We start from the raw sequence: 21,610 nt of genomic DNA, 5'->3' as shown, positions 1-21,610 counted from the left end.
CATAAATGGATGTGAAAGTCTCACACACACACACACACACACACACACACACACACACACACACACACACACACACACAGTGGCAGATCCAGAAAAAAATGACAAGAGAGGATCATTTGTGATGGGGGGTGCCATTTTGTCCACTATAATCGCGATCACATTAGCATCAGTGTTGCCAACTGTAATCAGTTAAAAATAGCTGAGCCACAATGCTAAAATAGATAAAATCCTATGTTAATGAAAAAGCTACAAAAAAAGCTACTTCAGCTACAAAAGAAAAAAAATTTTTTTTGTAGCTAAAGGGAATTTAAACAATTGGTGTATATTTTTCAAAAAACGACAGGGGTGGCAAGAGCCCCTACCCTGAATCCACCATTATATATATATATAATGGTAGGTAGGTAGGTAGGTATGTATGTATGTATATATATATATATATATATATATATATATATATATATATATATATATACACACACACACAGAGGTAGTTCTCGACTTTACGAGTTAATTCATTCCTAGCGTGCGCTCGTAAAGCAGGAATTAAATCCCATAGACCAGGGGTGGCCAACAAGTCGATCGCGGCTTTAATTTTGGTCGATCACGGCGAATTTTAAATATATATAAAAAATTGACTAGTCAAATCTAAATGTTGTTACTATGCGCCGTACTGCATAAGCTTATTACAAATCCTCTGAACCACACGACTACTCTTGTCGCCACGCAGTCTTGTCTTTCACTAGACTACGCTTGTCTAGTGAAAATTCACGCACTTACATTGTGGAGAGCATCGTGTATATGTCGAATTCTTATTTAGCTTACTTAATATTAATAATTGGACAGTACTTATGCATTAATTTAATACTCTTTGATTTAAAATGAATACTACGAAAAAAAGAAACTATCATTTTCATCAAGTGAGAACTAGAGTACTTTTTTGTAATGTTGTTGTTTGATTTGCAATGCTTCCGTGGCTATACCCAAAAAAGGAAATTTAGAAAAGCACTTAAACGCACTCCATGGTAAATACCAATAGGATTTTCCGCCTAACAGTGACCTTAGACAAATAAATTAAAAGAATTTAAATCTAGATTATTTGCACAACAAAATTTCTTCATTTACAATCTAAAGCAGTAACTGCAGAATCATTTGAAGTGAGCAGTTTTGCAAAAAAATGCAAACCATTTTCTGATGGTCAATTCATCAAAGACACATTTTTAGAAATAACAGATTCCCGTTTTGAAAATTTCAAGAACAAAAATGAAATGAAAAGTGCTCTTCAAGATCTGCAATTATCTTGAATTACTGTGATGCGACGCATCAAAAAAATGAGTAAAAATGTGAGTGAACAATTGTGCGCTCATATTGCTAATTGTGTGTCCTTTTCTTTACAATGATGAATCTACAGACGTCAGTGATACAGCTCAATTGCTCGTTTTTATTCATATGGTGTTTGATGATTCTGCCACTAGAGAAGAACTGCTGGGTATGGTTTCGTTAAAAGAAAGAACTGGAGGTCTTGATATATTTAACGCGTTCAAAAATTTTATTGAAAAACTTAAATTACTACTATTTAAGCTCGTATCAATAACAACAGATGAAGCTCAAGCAATGATGGGGAATCTTAATGGATTCATCGCATTGTGCCAAATGAATTCCCAGATTTTTTGAGTTACCACTTTATCATCCACCACCAAGTGTTAGCCAGCAAAAGATTGATCTAAATTTGGAATTAAAAGGAAAAAAAATAAAAATGTGGGTGACATGATTAGTAGTATTTCTGCATATAAATATCAATTTTCGCAATGGCTAAAGTTCTCAAAGAAAAAAAAAATTCGATCACTTTGCAAATATGCAAGATCATTTGCAAAAATATCCTGTTTTTGAATTTAATAGTGAGAAATATGTTTCTGAAATTGAGAAAGTTGTTGATGATTTTAAAACCAGTTTCAGTGATTTTAAAACAATTGAAGACATTGTTCAATATATTTCTTATCCATTTAATGTCGACTTAGATACGAAACAAATTGCAGAAAAAATCTCTGAGATTTTTCACATGCAAAAAATAGTACTTGAAAATGAAATTATTACATTGCAAAACGATAACTTCTTAAAAGCCAGATCATCGGAAAAAGACTTGGAAATACTTTCTGCCGAGAAAAGTACCCAAATATGTACAAAAATTAATTGAACTTTTAAATTCCTGTTTTGGTTCCACATCTCTATGTGAATCGGCCTTTTCGTATTTGAAACAAACAAAAACGAAGAATCGATCTACTCTTACAGACTTGCATACAGAAGATTCTTATCACAGTATATCTCCAATTTTGAAAACTTGGCAGATGACATGAAGACACAAACTTCACATAAATTAAAAATTTAAATACATGTGAATTTAAAATAAGAATTCTAAATTGTATTTAATTTTAAAATTTATAAACAACATTTTTCAGTATGTGTTGATTAACTTTTTTAACCATGTGCAATGAAATTCTTGAGATGGTAGATTGCGGCACATTTTGAAGAAAAAAAGTAGATCACATCCTAAATTAAGTTGGTCACTCTTGCCATAGACATAATGTTAAAAATAGGAGTTACATTTCAACAATGAAATTAGTTAGCTAATTAGTTTATGTTTAAACAATGATTGATTTATCCAAAGAAATTAAAATGTAGCCTGTAAAATCAAGCAAATTATAATAATAAGGAAATTATTTATGATTCATAAATTTTAAAGAACGTTAATTCTTCATCATCAACTAAATGCACATTCGTTGATCTCTTATTATTGGCTCAGCACTCGTTGGTTTGTTGCACAAGGAGTCGTCTTCTTCAGAAATGCTTCAAGAGGTGTTTGTTTCCAAGATAATCTATTTTCTTTATAAATTTCAATAGATGCATAAGCATTTTTTAATGGAACGCACAAATTGCAACTAAGACGATTTGCGCGGAATAACAAGTTTATGAAGCTTAAAAAAATAGGAATGAAGAGAAAAGTCTGAAAATTTATTTATGTTTTTTATAGACTGAACATTTCAGTAAAGGGGAAACACATTTCACCATAATAACGCAAAAAAACCACACAATTCCAGCTATCGGTATTTTTGCAAATGCAATAACATCAAGTTTACTACCCGTTTATAATTCTTGCAGTAACAGAAAAGCCCAATAAACTGGAAAGTGCAAATTGTTTTTATTGTTTTATGATCGTGACCTCCAGAAAAGTGCTTTAGAAAAATGTCACAAAGGCATTCAAAATTGGTTCTTATAACAGAACATATGATAACGATGAAAGTGTAGTGCATTTTAGTGATTTGAATTGGTAACTAATACAATTTGCACTATAAAAATGACCTTTTAGAGAGTTATATAGCGAAAATTTCAAATTCCAAGGTTTGGAATGAATTACCAAAAAACAATGTTTTTTGGTAATTCATTATTCTGGGTTCATATTACAATATTTTTACAATATGATGGTGTCTCTGGAATGGATTAATATCGTAAAGCTGGGTACACTGTATTGTATAGCTATGCACGTGGTTTGAAATGCGGTATTTATGAATGTTTAACATTAATTTTTTGCAATTAATGTTCATATTTTCGATTTTGTTGATACGTGATACTTTGAAAAAAAAAAAAAAAAAACTCGTAAACCCAGGAACTCGTAAAGCGAGAACTGCCTGTATATATATATACCAGTGCTTTTTTGTAAAAAACATAGGTGCTGGTACTCATTCTTTACTATCAGGAAAAATTGAAAATTAAAAGGATATGAAAAGTATTCTAAAAATTTTTTTTTCCTGATATTGTACTTTAATAGTAATGTCTTTTGGAATAAGAACAAAGAATTAAGTATATTAACATAGTTTATTAAGCATAAATTTATTATTCAAGTATATAAAAAAAATAAACAAAATGTGTAAAATGTAAGTAAAATAAGTAAAAAGAATAAGTAAAAAAATAATTTCATAATAAAGTTTTTGTAGAATATTCCAAATTTTTATTAAGTTCTCATCCGACACACTATACCAACTTCTTTTCTTATTGTGTCGGTTTCTGAATGACATTTCCGAAGCAGCCACGAATGGACATATTTTGCTGGATCGAAGCAGATCAGCAGTGGGCCTACAATTTTAAGAAATGGTAGTGAAGCAATTGTTTTTGTCAACAACAAAGCTCTGGTTGGGCTGACGATCAGATTCATTTGTGAAAATCCTCGTTCACATTCACTTTATGAAATTGGTATCATATTCAGAGTGTTCATCAAATGCTTCAATTCTTCCGAAACCGTCTTTTCAATTAGGTATTCCTGAAATCCACGAATTGTATCTCTTTCATTTGACTGTAACTTAATTGACAATTTTCTAACTTAATTTTCACCAAATGCCAACATTTCATATTTAGAAGGTTTAATACCTTCATTGTCCTCATTTTCCTTTTCTCGTCATCGATATTGTCACTAGTTCTTTGAACTAGTTAAATTTGAATTTTTTGAAACTGTACAAAATGTTGGTGTCATTCGGATATTTAGGTACTGTGACCATGTAAACAGAGATAGAGAAAATTTACGGAAAACTGTGGATAACACACTTCCGTGAAACAACAGATGATTATTTGTTGAGGTAAAAGAAAATCACTGTCTCCTAATTCTCGAATGGGGCGCTTACAGTTGATTCACAGCAGTGTCCAACCTACAGCCCACCCGGAAAGTTAACTAAAACAGCATTTTAAATTTTGTTAATTATTAAAAAAAAAAATTCTCATTTAATGTTTTGTTCAGTAAATGTAATTGTGTATTGTACTTAATAAAATTTTTGAATATTTTCAATTTTACTTTTACATGTAACGAGATATTGAAAATGTAACACACTAATTTTTCTCGAATCACTCAGTGTGGCCCACGAAATAACTCTAACTTTGAATATTTTTGAATATGGTCCCTGTACAGGAATAAGTTGGACACCACTGCAGTAGACGGTTGATCACAGCCCACTGTCAGCATCAGGAATACCCCATGATCTGCTCACTGCTGACCAGCGCAACTTCTTCGTATGTGGGGCAGGTGGTCAGATAGGTTTTACGAGTACCACAAAGTTGTAGAATGGTAATCCCATTAGACAAATCTGAAATCTGTACCATGGAATATTGTTTTCACATCAGGAGTGATGCCCCCAAAATATTCCTTAAGTTGTAAGACTATCTAAAATAGGGAATCAGATTAATTAATGACCAATCTCTTACAAACTCTGTCCAGTTTCTCTCACACCGACGTACAGTTTCTTCTGCTGCATACCTTTTCTATTGATATTTTCCACAAGCACTGTTTTTCTGAATTGGCACCAGCAATTACACCTCACTCTCTTTGCCAATCAGTCCAAAAACATGCCTCAACTTAACAGGCATGCTTTCACTGTTCAATTCCAAACTCACAGAACATCTTATTTTATCCCTTCTACTTCTGATCTTTGGACAGGGGTGTAGTGATAAGGAGAGGCAACTGAGGGCATTTGTTTGTGGGTACTGTGAGAGTGCCATATAGCACTCTCTCATTATTTATTTATTTGTAAAAGAATAAGAGAAGTTTACCTCAATATGATAAATACTCACCATCCAAGGCAAGAAAGGTCAACTTAGGGCTGTATTTGAAGCTTCCAGATGTAATACTCTGTAATCTGTTATGTCGTAAACTGATTTCTTGAAGGGAAAGAAGATCAGCTGTGTGCTGACACTGCAGTTGGATAATTTTGTTATCATCTAGATACATATGCTTTAGATGAGTAAGATTGGTGAAGGCAAATTCATCTACATAGGATATAGAATTATTCTGGAGATACAGATATAAGAGACTCCAGAGACCACTAAAAGAGTTTTTTTGAAGGGTTCCAATTTTATTATTACTGAGTTCTAAATACTCTAGATTGCTATGATTGCATATAGCCTTGTTTACAATTTCAATAATATTATTCCAACTCAAATCCAGATTGACCAAATTTGGAATGGCACAGAATGTATTCATTGTGAGTGGACCTGAAATTGAACTGTTCTTAATTGCTAGCCTTTGTAGAGACAATGATGATATATTAATACTGGCTAGAGACTTAAAGTGATTTTCACTTATATCAAGATATTCAAGTAAAGGGAGATATATCAATACGTCTTGATTTATGGACTGCAATCTGTTTCCAACCAAGTACAAACTTTTTAAACTATTCAGACCTTGAAACATTTCACTTTTCAAATCTGTTAACATGTTGTATTCCAGAACAAGTTCTAATAAATTTCTGAGAATGACAAAAGCATCACTTGATATTGAAGCTATTAAATTATGACCAAGTGCAAGATATCTGAGATGTTCCATTCCTTTAAAATCATCACTGGTAATATTTTCAATATAGTTACTAGTTAAATCTAATGCATCAAGACTTTTTAACTTCATAATAGCTTCATTTGGTACTTGAATAAATGTATTGTTACGTAATCCTAAATATCCCAACTTGCCATTCATGCCAGAGAAAACATTTTCTGAAATATAAGAGTAGCCAGCATTATTTATACTCAATCTGTCAATAGTACAGTCCTTGAAAGCAAAGTCGGGGAGATTTTCTAATCCAAAAACTGAAAGTTCTACAGACTTCAGGGTTCGTCCAGGATTGTTATAAATTTCTTTAAGTACTTGTGAGAGAAAATCTGTATTATTTGGCTTTGCGCCAGAGCATCGAATTATGCTGTCTTTACATGTGCAATTTAATACTCCTGGGCAAGCATTAATGTCAGATAAAAATAACAGCAGCAACAGTCCGAGAAAAAAGTACTTTGGTACTGGTGTTCTGTAAAACTTCATCTGTGGTGAATACATAATCAAAGTCTAATCTGTAAAAAATCAGTAAGAATACAACTTTAAGTATAAGCATTTTTTTTAATCAAATAAATTACAAATAAAATCTCATATACCCTTGATCAAGTTATAAAATCAAGGAATAATTTTGAACTATAAGAAAATATTACACAAGATTGTGATAATGATACAAGGTGGTTGAACAAGCTCAGTTGCTTATGAAAAAAATTAAAATCATATTGTTAATTAAAGTGACTGTAAATTACACAAAGAAAAACATTTGATATGTCCTCTTTGTGAAATGACATTTTGAAGTCAACTAATTTCACAGTACAACTAGCAAAGTTTTTGTGGAGGTTGAAAAGACCTCTTGCTGTACTGTGTGCAGTTTGGACACACACTCTGGGATAATTTCACAGTACAGCTTGCCAAGTTTTTGTAGAGGTTGAAAATATCTCTTGCTGTACTGGGTTTGGACACACTCTCTCTCTCTGAGATAACCCCTTACAGAAAACAGTTACATGATTTTAACTCAACAGAGCTAGCTAAGTAAAACCTCTGCCAAGAACATTATAAATTGCTTGAAAGTACTCTTGTTTTCAAATATTTTACTTCAAAAAAATCCATGATACCCAATGTATGAGGACTTGCACTATCTTGTCAGAACCCTTGTAAACATCCAGTTTTATCAATTCTATAACCCGGTGTTCCTTAACCAAGGGTTTCACAGGACATTGTCAGGGATTTCAAAAAAAAAACTGTATTTCAAAATAAAAACTTAGAAATACTGTAAAACATTCCAAATGCACCTCAAAATATCACAGAAAATTTTGTGCAGCAATAGACAATACTGGAGTAATCTTCACGAGCTACCAACTGTCTCTGTTTTGTTTTGATCAGTTTGTATTTAAGGTTATATTTAGCTGTATTATGTCAGTGTTCATTTTGTACTTTTACAGAGTTGCCTCACCAATGGCAACAAAAAGGTGAGCCCTGTGCCACCAAAAGAAAATGGGTAATATGGTGAACACTCTTCCTGGAAGTGGTGTCTTTATCTACAGGTCAAGTTCTGAGAATCCCTTTTGCCTGCTGACTGTTACCCAGAATTTATGTTTCAAGTCTTCATAATCTCTCTGCTACCAGATTGTTTGAGAAGATTCTTTTTTTTCATTTAAACTTTTTAAAGGTGATAATTGGGCAACCAGGTCAATCTTCAGTAGCCAGTCTGATTCCACAGATCTAAGTGATAGTGATACTCAGAGTGATTTCACAAGTGGTGTTTAGTGTGTGCTATTTTGTAGATTTGTAGTCTTTGCATAATTTTTTGATTATTGTTTTTACCAAAACCATGGTTGTGTATCTAAATTTCCACTCACATAACATATTTTCATACAGCCATTGAAGATTGAAAAATGTTGAAGTATATGAAAAGAAGTTATTGGTGAGGAGACGACAGTGAAAATTAATCAAAATTATCAGAGCCAAATACAAGTAAAGCAGGAATCAAAATGACTGATATAAAAAAATTCACTTTTACAAAGTTACTTGGCCATGGATTTTATATTTAACCCCAGGGGCTCACATCTGGTGAGTATGGGCTTGGCACACCTAGGGTCCTCAGCTGGATATCATCATTCTTCTCTTTCTTGGTGATTCCTTTATCTCTCTCTCTCTCTCTCTCTCTCTCTCTCTCTCTCTCTCTCTCTCTCTCTCTCTAGGTAGCTCAGGGAATTGTTTTTTGGCTGATGCAGAATAAGCACTGGGCTTCCTTGCACCTTATGGCTAATAATAATAATAATAATAATAATAAAAAAATGGACAGGAGACAAATTGCCCCATTCCATTATGCACTGCTTGTGGGAGAAAAAAACTAACAAACACAGATCAAGTTAAATCAACACTTCACTAAGGCTTCTGGATTCAACAAGGAAAGCAAGCAACAAAGGTTTTGAGAAGAAAGTGCACTGATGGTGAGGCACCATCAGTGCAAATGATCAGCATAATAAAAGGCTTTGTTACGTTCTTCAAAAAAAAACCTCAAAATCATAACGACCTATTGCTTCCTCCATTGGGAAATTTTTTTTTTTTTTTTTTTATGTGAACCCCAAACACGAGAGGTATTAGAACCTATAGTACTTAGTACCGTGCTTGGGTTAAAGTTAGTTATTGTTTCAAAAACTGTTGGGAGGATTTAAAACAAGTCCTTGATGTAGCTGTAAACATGGTCAATTTTATAAAGCAGCAACCTCTTAAGTCATGCATGTTTGTAAATCTGTATGAAAATATACAAAAAGACCATTTGACTCTCCTACACACCAAGGTTATATGGCTTTCAAGAGAGAGAGAGAGAGAGAGAGAGAGAGTTTCAAAAGGGTATTTGAGCTGTGAGAGGAAGTACTGTTCTTCTTCAAAGATAATAATAAAGCCAGTTTTTCTGACTTTCTTGAAGATAAAAAAATGGCTACTGAAACTAGCCTACTTAGCAGATTGATATCAGCACTTAAACACCTTCAACACCAGCATGTAGGGCAAAAAAAAAAAAAAATTAACTTCCACAGACAAACTTCTTGTATTCAAGAATTAACTCAAGGTTTGGAAAAACACCTTTCAAGTGGAAATAACGAAATGTTTCTGCTCCTGCTTCAGAATCAGACAGATTATAAAGTCATCCTATTAATTAGACTAGCCAACACGATTTTTACCTCCAAGAATTTAAATGTTGTTTTTAACCAGTTTTTATGTATAGATTTCGAAAATCATCATGATAGTTTCGCATTGTGTCACAGTTATTAAATATGTAGGGAGTTGCGTTTTACCAAATTATGCAAATTTTGCTTAATCTAGCCAGTAATGTATGAAATACTGATTTATTTTAAGAGATATAAGCTAATTCTCTTAATTTTAGCAACTGATTCTGCCCTTGGTTTTCTTGTGATAAACATAATCAGACTTCTACCTATGGTTCTTAGGTTCAAATTTCGATGCAACAATTTACAATTTGAAGAGAGCACAATTAGTGTTTTTGGTGAGAATTTTTGTAGGCTGTGCCAAGATTTTCCAAGTATTAACTGATCTATTTCCAAGTATTAACTGATAAATCTATCCTCCAAACATGAACAGCCCCTCGAGAGTAGAAGGGTGCAGCCCACAACTCGCTATATATCCCTTTATTTTAATATTAAACGTTGGTACATCTTTTGATATAGATGTGATAGGGACATTTTATAGTGATTTTTGGAATCAGCATGTTTATTTCCTTCATTGCAGAGGTATGAAAAAATATATTTTTTGTTGGCTATTAGTCATTATTAGTCATTTGGAATCATACTGAAAGAAAAGCTTGACCAATACTTTCCTTCTTTGTCATCAGAAATGTATGACTAGGTTTGGATTCAGTCTGTTGAGTTTTTACAAAATTCACAAAATTTACTCAGTATGCAAGAAGAATAATTGATTGAATCACAATGCAATCAAACTTTGAAGATAAAATTAAGTGGTGTCAACCTGACACCACTTACTTTCCTTTGAACTTCCTACTTCTGTAAGGAGTTCAGACTGTTCAAGCATTGAAGTAAAAAGTTCAAGCATTAAAATTAATGGTTAAAAATATTAAAAGCAAAGAAAGATATTGTCTATCAAGGAAGAAAGAACTGCAAGTATTTATGGAAAAGAAACAAGCCCAATGTCACACTGAAAGTAAGCATCATTTTGATTGATATTTTCATATTTAAAAAAATATATATATTGCAAAAAAAAAAAAAAAAAAAAAAGAAGCTTCATTTTTTTTCTTGCAATGCAAATCGACACATGTATAGCAAATACAAATAAATTTTCTTGTCAATAATTTAGCAGTAATTAAACTGTGCAACCTGTTATCAACTTTTTCTGGCTTGTAAACATTTTCAGAGGTAAGAGCTCCTCGAGACATGAAAAATTATTTTAGGGGTTCCTCCATGAAAAAAAAAAAAAAAAGGTTGAGAATCACTGCTAGAACCCATGAAAAAAAAAAAGTTATTCTGTAAAACATTAAAGCACACTTCAGAAGTGACTAAATGGCCATTAGAGAATTTGGCACAGCTGTTTGTATTTGTGCTTCCATAAAAATATCTTAAAATGTTTTAAAGTACCTGATACATAACCTTTCGTCAAAAAACTTCTCCTAGATAAGAGCTTTAGGATTTTGTGCTTTTATCCTTACAAGGACAAGTAATGTGACTAATTCCAATCATGGTAATTTCTGACCTTTAATTTTCAGCATACACATTGTCACTTGCCATTGCTGTTAGCCATTACTGTATACCTGTATTAAAAATTCCTGCCTATCACCACCAGACAATTGTCTTCTAGTGCAGTAATCATTCTCCCCCCACTCCCTGACATACAACTTTGTTGTAACAACCAATGTGACTCCATTTGTCTACCTGAGTATAGCCATCCCAACCTTAACACTGCCACCAAAAGTTAAGGCGCATCTAGGGCTTACAATACTGAGATTCTGGAATCCCAATAATTTTTTCCGGTATTCAAATCCTGGTATTGATTCAAAAATACTGGTTTTCGGTACTAATTTAAAAAATAATTATCCATGATTTATTCACATAAAGGTTATGAACTCTACAACAATAAATCATTAATACTGCTGAATTTGCAAATGAGGGATTGAATCACAATTATCCATGATTTATACACAGTACAAATGCAATGGAAACCTGAAAACGTCATGAAATCTTACAAATATATTTCTCTTAGTAAGTATAGTGTGTGTGTGGAAGTAAAGCACTTAAGGAATAACGAAAACATCATTACGGAAATATTTCCATTACTGGCAGGCAGTAGGCCTGATAGTGCAATTAAGAAATATGGTGAACAAGCAAACTACAGAAGTGACTGAATGGCCATTAGAGAATTTGGTACAGCTGTTTGTATTTGTGTTTCCACAAAAATATCTTAAAATGTCTTAAAGTACCTGATATGCATGGCAGGTGCGGAAAGGTTAAAATTAAAAACTTCTAAACAATAGTTTAATCCTTCTATTACACCGCTACTTGAGGATGTGACACTTAGTGCATTTTGGGAAAGTGTGTCGGTATGGAGCAGTTCAAAGGTATTGTGAACAGGTGATCTTGAGGTAAAAGATGAAAGCGTTTCGTTGTGTGGGAAAAATATTCTGTTTTTCCTACCAAAGGAAGAAGAGTGAGTTTAAAGAATAACACCGTTATTGTGTCAGGTTTAAATTAGATAGGGGGAGATTCGTAAATGCATGCAAATCCCTCTGGGGTTTGCACATAAGCTTGCATATAAAAGAGTAGTATGAGGGGTGACTGTAACTTGCAATCAATTCAATAAATAAATAAATGAGAAGGAAATAAACAAGGTGCTCGCACCCAAAGAGGGGTTTGTGGTTGTTGTTCGGAGGGGTTGCAGACTTCCAGTGGTAGTTCTGGGTTCAGTTCGGGTCCAGTTCTGGGAGTGTCCAGCTATATAGTGAAGGCTTTCGCCGAGCATGTTCTGTGCTAGAAGTTAATCCGGAAGTTGAATAACAAGCCAGTCAGATAGTGTACTGGCTTCTACTACTGCTGTGGTAATTTCCTTCAGTATTAACAGAAAACTGTTCTCGAAATCCCGAAATAAGACAGTACTGGAAGAGCTATACAGCAGAGATGCAGAGTTCAACTAAAAAGAGAGAGAGAGAGAGAGAGAGAGAGAGAGAGAGAGAGAGAGAGAGAAAGAGAGAGACATCACTGCACTCCATGGAAGGAACCCGCACAAAGGAATCCCACCATGAAAGAGAAGGAAGGTAAGTCCTCTGAACTGTGTTGTTTTGGAAATGGTACTTAGGTAAAGTGGAAGATTATTTTAGAGTAAGGTTGAAGTTAAAGAAATACGAGAAATAAGGAAATGCTTAGTACTGAGTTGGTTTATTGGTTGAAGTTGTAAAGAAAATTGATATTGCTAAATTGAGAGAGATTACATGGAACTGTTAGCATTAAGTTAGCAACTTATGGATTGCTGTTGTGAAGAGAATTGATAATGGTGATTAAAAGAAATATGAGGACGTGATTAAGATTGAATTAGTTTAGTGTTTGAAGCTGTAGAGAGAGTTGAGATTGTTAATTGAGAGAAATTTTATGGAAATGATAGCATGTATTAACAGATTAAATGAGAAAAATGAATAGATTAGAAGTAAATGAACACCAGTTATGTATTGTAAGTAGATTTGTATGATAAACGACTTGTTTTATATTTGTATCATTGCTCTTGAGAAAATGACAGCTCACATATATTATACGATACAATATGACAGCTCACATGTAATATACATATGATATATAATATATACACTCGTGGTGGGGGGGATATCCCTCAGCCCCTGGAAATTCTAATTTTTTAGTGCTTGAGGGGAGCTGCTGTATGAAAATCATAACAATGGCCACTGATGGGGATACTAAGGTACAGGGAAATAAAAATTAATAAATAAATGAATACCCCCCCCCCCCCAATTTAGATTTAAATAAATAAATAAATAAATTTTCTGTTTTTCTGTTTATACTCCGGGATGACCAAACGATCAGAGGAGTTTACAAGATACACAGAATACAAGAAACAGCACCGTATTCAGCAGTCATGGGCTTGAATCCCGGTCACTCAAGGCACGTGTACTTATGCTCCCGCGCCTGACCACTAGGCTATGGCGATTTGGTTTCCTCACCAAGCTTAACCATCAGTCCCTTTCTTTCGTTAATATGGATACAGTGCCATAAAAAGTCAAAAAGGAAATATCTTTTATTTTTGATAAAAAGGAAATAAGATTTTTTGAAGATGAGGGAATAAGGGGGGTGGATTAAATTGCAACTTGTCTACGACTATCTCAGTACAAAGCACCAACTAGCACAGAATCCAAAAGGATGTTTTCTGCCACTATTAAATATGTACCAAAATTATATCCAGTTTAAATGATAACACTATTGAGTTTCTTAAGAGCAAGTAGGTAGTATAGGTACGGAGAGGTAGTGACTGGTATTGTGAGCCCTAGGCACATCTGAATGACATTGGTCAACAGACCCACTGAAAAACAAAACTCATCTCAACTGTCTGTAAATAACTGTGGATGCAATAAGATATATCAAAAATTTTACGCTCTTAATAATTACATGAGTTGGATTTTAAAATAAGATATTTTACCACTTTAAATAAAAAGTTTCAATTCAGTTTGATGTTAGCCTCAAGTCATTGTTAGGTCAATTAGGAATAAACACAATTTAGCTTTCTTTAGCTAAATAGTATTTTATTTTTTGTTTTAACTAAACTTATTACTAAGGGGTTAAATCTTTTAAACAAGTTCTTTAAAGTTCTTTATATTGTTGTTTTAAGACAAAAATGTTAAGAGATAACTACCAATTAATAAACTATTACATTACAATTATTCCATTTGTTAACAGCATCATGAATTTAAAAGTTGTTTCTTTCACAAATTATTTCCATTAAGAGATCACTACCAATTAATACACTGTTACGCACTATTATTACCTTTATTAACGTCATTAACAAAGATTGTAACAGTGTAATCATTGGTAGTTATCTCTTAATGGAAATAGCCCAAGAAGGAAATTACAAATTACTTTAAAAAAGTCATGATTAGGGGAAGATTTTTATATTTTATTATGTACCACAGTAGGCAGCTGCCAACTTATATTGTTCTGAATTGTCATTTTGATATAACATAACTTATAATTTAAAAACTTTTGCTTATTGTCTCCCCTCAATAATTAGTGTAATATTTCAACAACAGGGCCTTTCTTATTTTTGACAGTGTGTTTTGCTATCCTGCTACAACATACAAGTAGCTTTCATGCCAACAAATACAACCTCTGTTGCAAAGAGGTTTTTTCTTAGTAGACTAAGGATGAGAGTGACATACAAAACCTATTTATCTCTGCTTATAGACCAAGGAGTAATGGTGGCATTCAAAATAGCCTTTGAATACAGACTAAGGAGTGACATTGAGATTCAAATACTATTCATCTCCAGAGACCATGCAACAACTGATTGTTGAGACAGTCAGTAAGAATCCCATCACTTAGTATAGTAATGGCCACATGGTGCAAGGAAGCCTATGGCTTATGCTGCACCAGCCAAAAAATAAAAAAATAATAATAATAAAATAAAATAACAAAAAATACATAAAATAAAATAATAAGAATAAAAACAAATTAATAATAACAAGAATAAAATAAAAAAAAATAATAATAAAAATTAAGAGAAAAGGAAATGGACAACCTATGCATTTCCCTCCTCCCTTAGGTAATTATCCAGCTGACCTTTGAATTTCCCCAGGCTGTCAGCCTCTACCACCCATGTAGGTAACTTATTCCAGTAATTTATAACTGGCTGGCTAAAATAAAACTTCCTGCAATCCAATCTAAACAATTCCCCCCCCCCATAACTTGAAATTATGGCCCCTAGTTCTAGAATCATTTATAACCGTGAAAATTTCGTCCTTATTCATTTTGCTTATGCCTCTCAGAGCCTTAAACACCTCAATCAAGTCTCTTCTAAGGTGCCTAGTTTCCAAGCCTGCAACCACATATTTGAAGTCTTTCCTCATATGGACGTCCTTCTGCCGATCTCACCAGGAGAGTTACTAGTGATTGTTCGATAAATTGCTAGTAGAGGTAAAGACACCATGGGCCCTCTAGCAACCAGTCTACAATGCTTAGAGAACTTCATATCTGACCACATTGTAATACCCAAGTCCCTTACCTCCACTACCGGCTTTAGTTCAACTCTGCCAAGTGTATGTTATTTTGGGGTTCCTGTTCCCCAGGTGCAATACCTTACACTTTGCTGGATTAAAGCATAGCTGCCATTTTTCTGACCATCTCTGAAGTCTATCTGGCTCATTCTGAAGTCTATCTGGCTCATTCTGAAGAAACTCTGCTTGGCAGCAGTCTAACTACTCTACCAATGTTTACATCATCTGCAAATTTAGACATCACGCCCTCTATCCCTTCACTGATGTCATTTATGAAAATCAAAAACAACAATGGTCCTAATATTGATACTTGGGAACTCCACTTCTTACATCAACCCAAATCTGAGAAATAACCATTTATCATAACCCTCTGCCTCCTGCCCTGAAGCCACCCTGCTATCCATCTAAGGATTTTCCCTGTGATTTCACCCTGTTACAGCTTATAAGTAACTGCTCATGTGGGACTGAGTCAAATGCTTTGCTGAAATCCAAATAAACAATGTTGAAATTATTCCCCAAGTCCAGCTCTTGAGTGACTCTGTCAAAATAGCTAACCAGATTAGTTAAACATGATTTTCCCTTTACAAAACCATGCCGAGTATCCTTCAGAATTTTATTTCTATCTAAATGATCCTGAATTCCAACTTTGATCATTGTTTCCATGATTTTCCCTACTACTGAAATTAGACTAACCAGATGGTAATTTCCCACTTCACTCTTAGAACCATCCTTATGTACTGGAGATACATTGGCACTTTTCCAATCCAATGGAATCAGTCCAGAGTCCAGTGATGCTCTCATAATTAGCCTCAAAACTTTGGGAATTATAGAGGGAATACAATATTAAAGTCCACAGGCAACATTGCAGCATAAATAGAGGGAGTCACTCAGGTATGATGAATGGTGTGTGGTAAATATGTGGCCGGAGTGCATTCACTGTGTACAGGAACTAGTCCATATCTCTGAAATTGATTCCAACATGGTGACAGATGTTGGAATCACAGAATGCAGAGCTGATATAACAAGGATCTGATTTTATTTTTTATTTTATTTATGAAAACCCCAAACACGAAAGGTATCAAAACCTATAGTACTTAGTACTGTGCATGGGTTGAAGGAGAAGTATGGGGGGGGGATGCCGGAAACTTTACTCTAGAGACTAAACATGGGTTTCACCACTTCAAGCCTCCAATAAGCAAAGTGGTGGTATTTCACCGGTTGATGAAAGTCATCTACCACCTGAAAATTGAGTTGGAACATCAAAAGATAAGAGTGCAAGAGAAAGAGGAAATGCAGCCAGCATTGCAGTAAAACAGCACACATCAAAAAAGAATGACTGAAGCCTTCAATTTGTCCGAGAAAGGAAAATGTCCATTTTCCTGAGCTAGGATTAATGTTTAAGATGACTGGAAACATGGAAAGGGGCTGCAAGTTCATTTAAGAATTGAGTGAGCTTTTGCACTGCTATAGTGAACTGTGTCAAAAGAAGAAGCAAAATGCTATTCTGGCTTCATTCTTTGGTTTCTCAAACTGTGAATAATTTGGTATGACTAATACAGCATATAATTAATAATTTTGTATACAGTATAACAGAGAGTGTGTGTGCGTGTGTGTATTGTTTTCCTGCTTTGATTTGTTTCATTTTTGCTTTTAATGAATAACTAAGTGAAACTTAAAAAGTGAGGTAAAATGAAGCAAACATTTAACCACATTAATGCACTTTCCCTTTATAACATATAAATATACATAAAATACATGTAAAAACATATTTGATTTACACTGTTTGATATACACTGCTGCTCATAGAAGTATATCCCCAATGCAAATCAGAGACTACTGTTATTACATGCTCAAAACTATGTAAGCAGATGTTTTACTTGTGTTAATTTGTGAAACAACATATCTGTCATCCAACCAAGTATTTAAATTTCATTAGAAAAAGATGTACTTGTGCAATGTTTATATGAAAATTGGAAGACATTTTGGTTAGCACCAATTTAGAAAACATTTTTGTCAGGGTACCAGTATTTCTGTTTTTCAGAAATGAATAGCTTCTTAGGTTTTTTTTTTTTTTCAGTGTGAAATTAATGAAATTAATTTTCTTTCAAATATTTCATTATTTTGTAATCTTTTAAAATGTATAAATGGCAACAGTTTATCAAGATTAATGTTTTTATCTTGAAATGCTTACAGCTAATATCCAGTTTCTCATTTTTCTTTTTAAATTGTTACACTTCTCTTCCTTGTTGAAAAGATGACAACATGTTACCTATAAATAAAATTTTACAGTTTAGCAAAATATGTTTTATATCAGTAAAATTGCTTTAATAACTCCAAAGGTTTAACATTATGTTTGAGTAAAAATATACATTAAATTCCTTATAAATTTCTTATTCCTTATTCCTTTTCAATGGCCATAATTAATGCAGTGGATGTGCATTTTACATTTATCTATTTTTGAATCTTAAAATTATGTAGTAAATATTACTAACTAAAGGAAACAATTCTACTTCATTCTGTACTGTACTTTATGTAAGAAACTACCTACTGAAACTAATAAAATATAAAGAAAAATTACACAGTAATGAATTATTATTCCACCTCACATAAAAATAATAACGGTTTCTTTGTTGTAAGAAGAAATATTATGAAATAACACACTCCAAACATACCTACCAAATAGTTCCAAGGCCAAAAAATGTTTTAACATCATGAAATCAAACCAGATTAGTAAAACATTCACAGAACAAAAGCATATATCCAATTTGGTTTGATCAACGTATGTCAAAGTTAAAGCTTAATACATCTAACAAGATGTACATAGTAGAGGAAGGCCAAGAAGAAGATGACAACATGAATATATGTACAATGCAACATTTGTGCATGAATATATGTACAATGCAACATTTGTTCATGAATATATGTACAAAATAAATTAGTACATATATTCATGTTACTAAAATTAAAAACACCCAAGGAAATATGAGATAACTATGGTTAAAAGATATTGAAGGCTAAAGAGAAACTAAGTTATTCATTCTTATATTTTTTCCCCAACCAAAATAAAGCGATAGCGATATTAACAATATTAAGAACCCTGATAAATGGATCTTGAAAAATATATAGTCTAGTGATGTCATTCTATTAGATGTTTGAACAAGAGAAGGTTTCTATTTGGCTTGTTTTGAGAGTGGAAACATGTACAGAACTATTTTAACTGGATTATTTTAATAATGGGAATTAAACTAAGTTTGGAATATAGTTTTGACCTGGTGCTGGTGTAGGGGAACCACATTTTAACTTAGCCCCATCTTACAATTAGATATTCAACTCTGATATCCTTTAAGATTTGACTTTGCAGCCACTGACCAGACTTCACAACAATGCAATATACAGGGAAAATATTTAAAAAATGACTTCACAACAATGCAACAAAGAAGTAAAAATGTTTAAAAAATGTTATACATTGTAAGCAAAATAGTTAAATGCAGCTTTGAAAGCAGTATGCTGTAAATATTAAGAATTTTATAAAATACTAAGCTTTATGCAGCAAATATTACTCATCTCTAGTTAAGCTGTTACATTACAGATTACCATAATGTGGCACCTACCTTCAAAAGTTTCCACAAAATGAAAACTAAGAGGGAAAACTAATAAAACTTACCAGTTTCCTGGGGCAAGTGTTTTCCAGATAGTTCACAGTTTCAAGTTATATCACGATTAAGAATAAGGAAGAGGGATGGGTGCTTGTTCCTTCCTTTCCTGGACTTCCTGTTTTAACAAGGTAAAAATTAAAAAGAATGAAACCAAAATGTAACAGATGGGATATACACATAATTTATAATCAGAATTTACTGTATGCTTTCTCTTTTTTTAAATTTTGTTAAGTGATTAAAATTCCATGGCTATTTTCCCCTACTAGCCAGAAACATAATGAAAAAAACAAGGTAGATGTATACTGTACACAAAAATCATAATTGATACTTTCATAATAATCTTGTCTTCAGTTTGTGGTAAATAACTGGCTGAACTAGGAAATCCAACAAACCATATTTTATAAACAGCATACTGACAATGACATATAATGAAAAAGGCAAACCTGCTTATTCAAATAAAGATGAAAGAAAAATAGGTCACAAGGGATTTAGGGTTACTTTAAGTTATAATTTAGAAAAGTTATTTTGTTAAAAGATAGTAATGTGGATTCCAAAATCAAATAAAATACCAATTTTGATATACAGTAAGCCCTTACTTCATTATTAAATTTAATCATATAATTTGTGAGAAATCATTTAAACTTACAAATTTAATGACATTTTGAAAAGATAAATATGTAAAAAATATCAAAACTCTAAATAAAAATAAAGACGAAAGAACAAATCTGACTAATCAGCTTATGAGTAGTTAACCATTATTTATCTGTTGCCAATTAATTAAGAGAAGGACCTTACATATGAGATTTTTAAAGTACATGAGAAGAAAACTAAAACTAAGAAATAACACGGTCTATTTTTTTCTTTTGGACCCATTTGAACCAGATAAAGGGATTCCACAGTAGAATCCAGAAATGTTTAGCACTGAAACATTCTTGAACTCAGGCAGTTGTAATGAGAAATTTTAAATAACAAAATAAATTAATTTTTCCAGGTTTCACATCATTTTGTTTATTTCAATGATTAGACTGGTCTGCAGAGATTTCAATGCTTCCAAAATTCATGGTGTTTCTGGGTGTACATTTCACAAATCCAAACCATTTTTACCTATCCCACACAGCTCTTTTTATCAACAGTAAGAATTGTTTTCTTAGATATGCATTCCATGTATGTGAAATTGTTGCCATTGTGTAGTATCGATACAGAATAGCATTACGTATATCTCGAACTTGATAGCGTAAGGCATAATGTAAAACTAGATAGCGTACACATTGGCACTAATGACATTACGTGTAGATCTGCAGATTTACTAAGTAAGTACAGGTCAATGCTGAAAAAAAGTCGCAAGTTAGGGTTAAATTTAAAAGTGTCTGCAATCCTGCCCAGACACGATAGGAGAGAGTACATGATGAGAGCCTTGTCAATCAATTCAGCCCTGGAGAGACTGTACTCATGTGGTAGAATTTTTCTCAGCGTGGTCTGTGCTTGTTAATAGGAGACATTGCTTCTACAGGGATGGGATATACTGTAGCACTGTAGTAGGAATCTGTTAGCTTAGTATAGTATTGGCAATTAATCAATTAAATTTGTAAATACTTTTAATTTTTTTTGTTAATTAAATTGTATTTAAACAGAAATAATGCTCCAGACTAGAGCAGCAAAGCAACTTGCACAAACTAGTGAAAGTTCTGTGGTTTGCAGGAGAACCATATGGGACAATTCTCCAATGCATCACAGTTTAAAAAAATGTGCAAAATGCGACATGTTTGCAGATCTCTCTTGGATTGGACATGATCTAGCCATGGAGGATGTCTGTGTGTGTGCTAGGTGCAGAGAATGTGAAGAAATTAGGTGCCAACTCAGCGTTCTGATGGGTATCTTTGAGAGCTTGAAGAGTTGGGTGGATGCCCTCGAAAGAATTAAAATGGAGGACCCATCAAGTTCTCAGCTGCCCAACTCAAGGCCAGAGCGAACTCTTATGCACCAAGTAACAGTGTGGCAACCTTCAGGGCAGAATGTGCTGGTCCCACAGAGCTAATTATTATTGGTGATTCAATTGTCAGGAAAACTGGAAATATATTGTGCAAAAAGGATAGGACCAGGGTATGTCTGCCAGGGGCAAAAGTTGATGAGGTTGTAGAGCAGATATCTTTTAAGGGCACAAAAAGTGATATCGTTGTACACATTGGCACTAATGACATTACGTGTAGATCTGCAGATTTACTAAGTAAGTACAGGTCAATGCTGAAAAAAAGTCGCAAGTTAGGGTTAAATTTAAAAGTGTCTGCAATCCTGCCCAGACACGATAGGAGAGAGTACATGATGAGAGCCTTGTCAATCAATTCAGCCCTGGAGAGACTGTACTCATGT

General features: G+C 33.3%; 1 protein-coding gene across 1 annotated transcript in view; it reads right to left on the bottom strand.

Annotated features, from left to right (window-relative positions):
* Positions 1-17,826, bottom strand: part of LOC150089307 (uncharacterized) — a 40,266-nt gene extending 22,440 nt beyond the window's left edge. The window contains exons 1-2 of the mRNA XM_090389943.1: positions 17,779-17,826; positions 5,608-6,870 (exon numbers count right to left, since the gene is read on the bottom strand). Coding sequence (XP_090246069.1) covers positions 5,608-6,856 — 1,249 coding nt within the window. The 5' untranslated portion in view covers positions 6,857-6,870; positions 17,779-17,826. The remainder of the gene's footprint in view (positions 1-5,607; positions 6,871-17,778) is intronic.
* Positions 17,827-21,610: the final 3,784 nt, after the last annotated feature.

This window comes from Mastigoproctus giganteus, chromosome 2 (assembly GCF_048544385.1).
Source record: "Mastigoproctus giganteus isolate SK-2022 chromosome 2, ASM4854438v1, whole genome shotgun sequence".
In the NCBI taxonomy this organism is placed as follows: domain Eukaryota; kingdom Metazoa; phylum Arthropoda; class Arachnida; order Uropygi; family Thelyphonidae; genus Mastigoproctus; species Mastigoproctus giganteus.
This window is presented reverse-complemented; position numbering and strand designations above follow the sequence as displayed.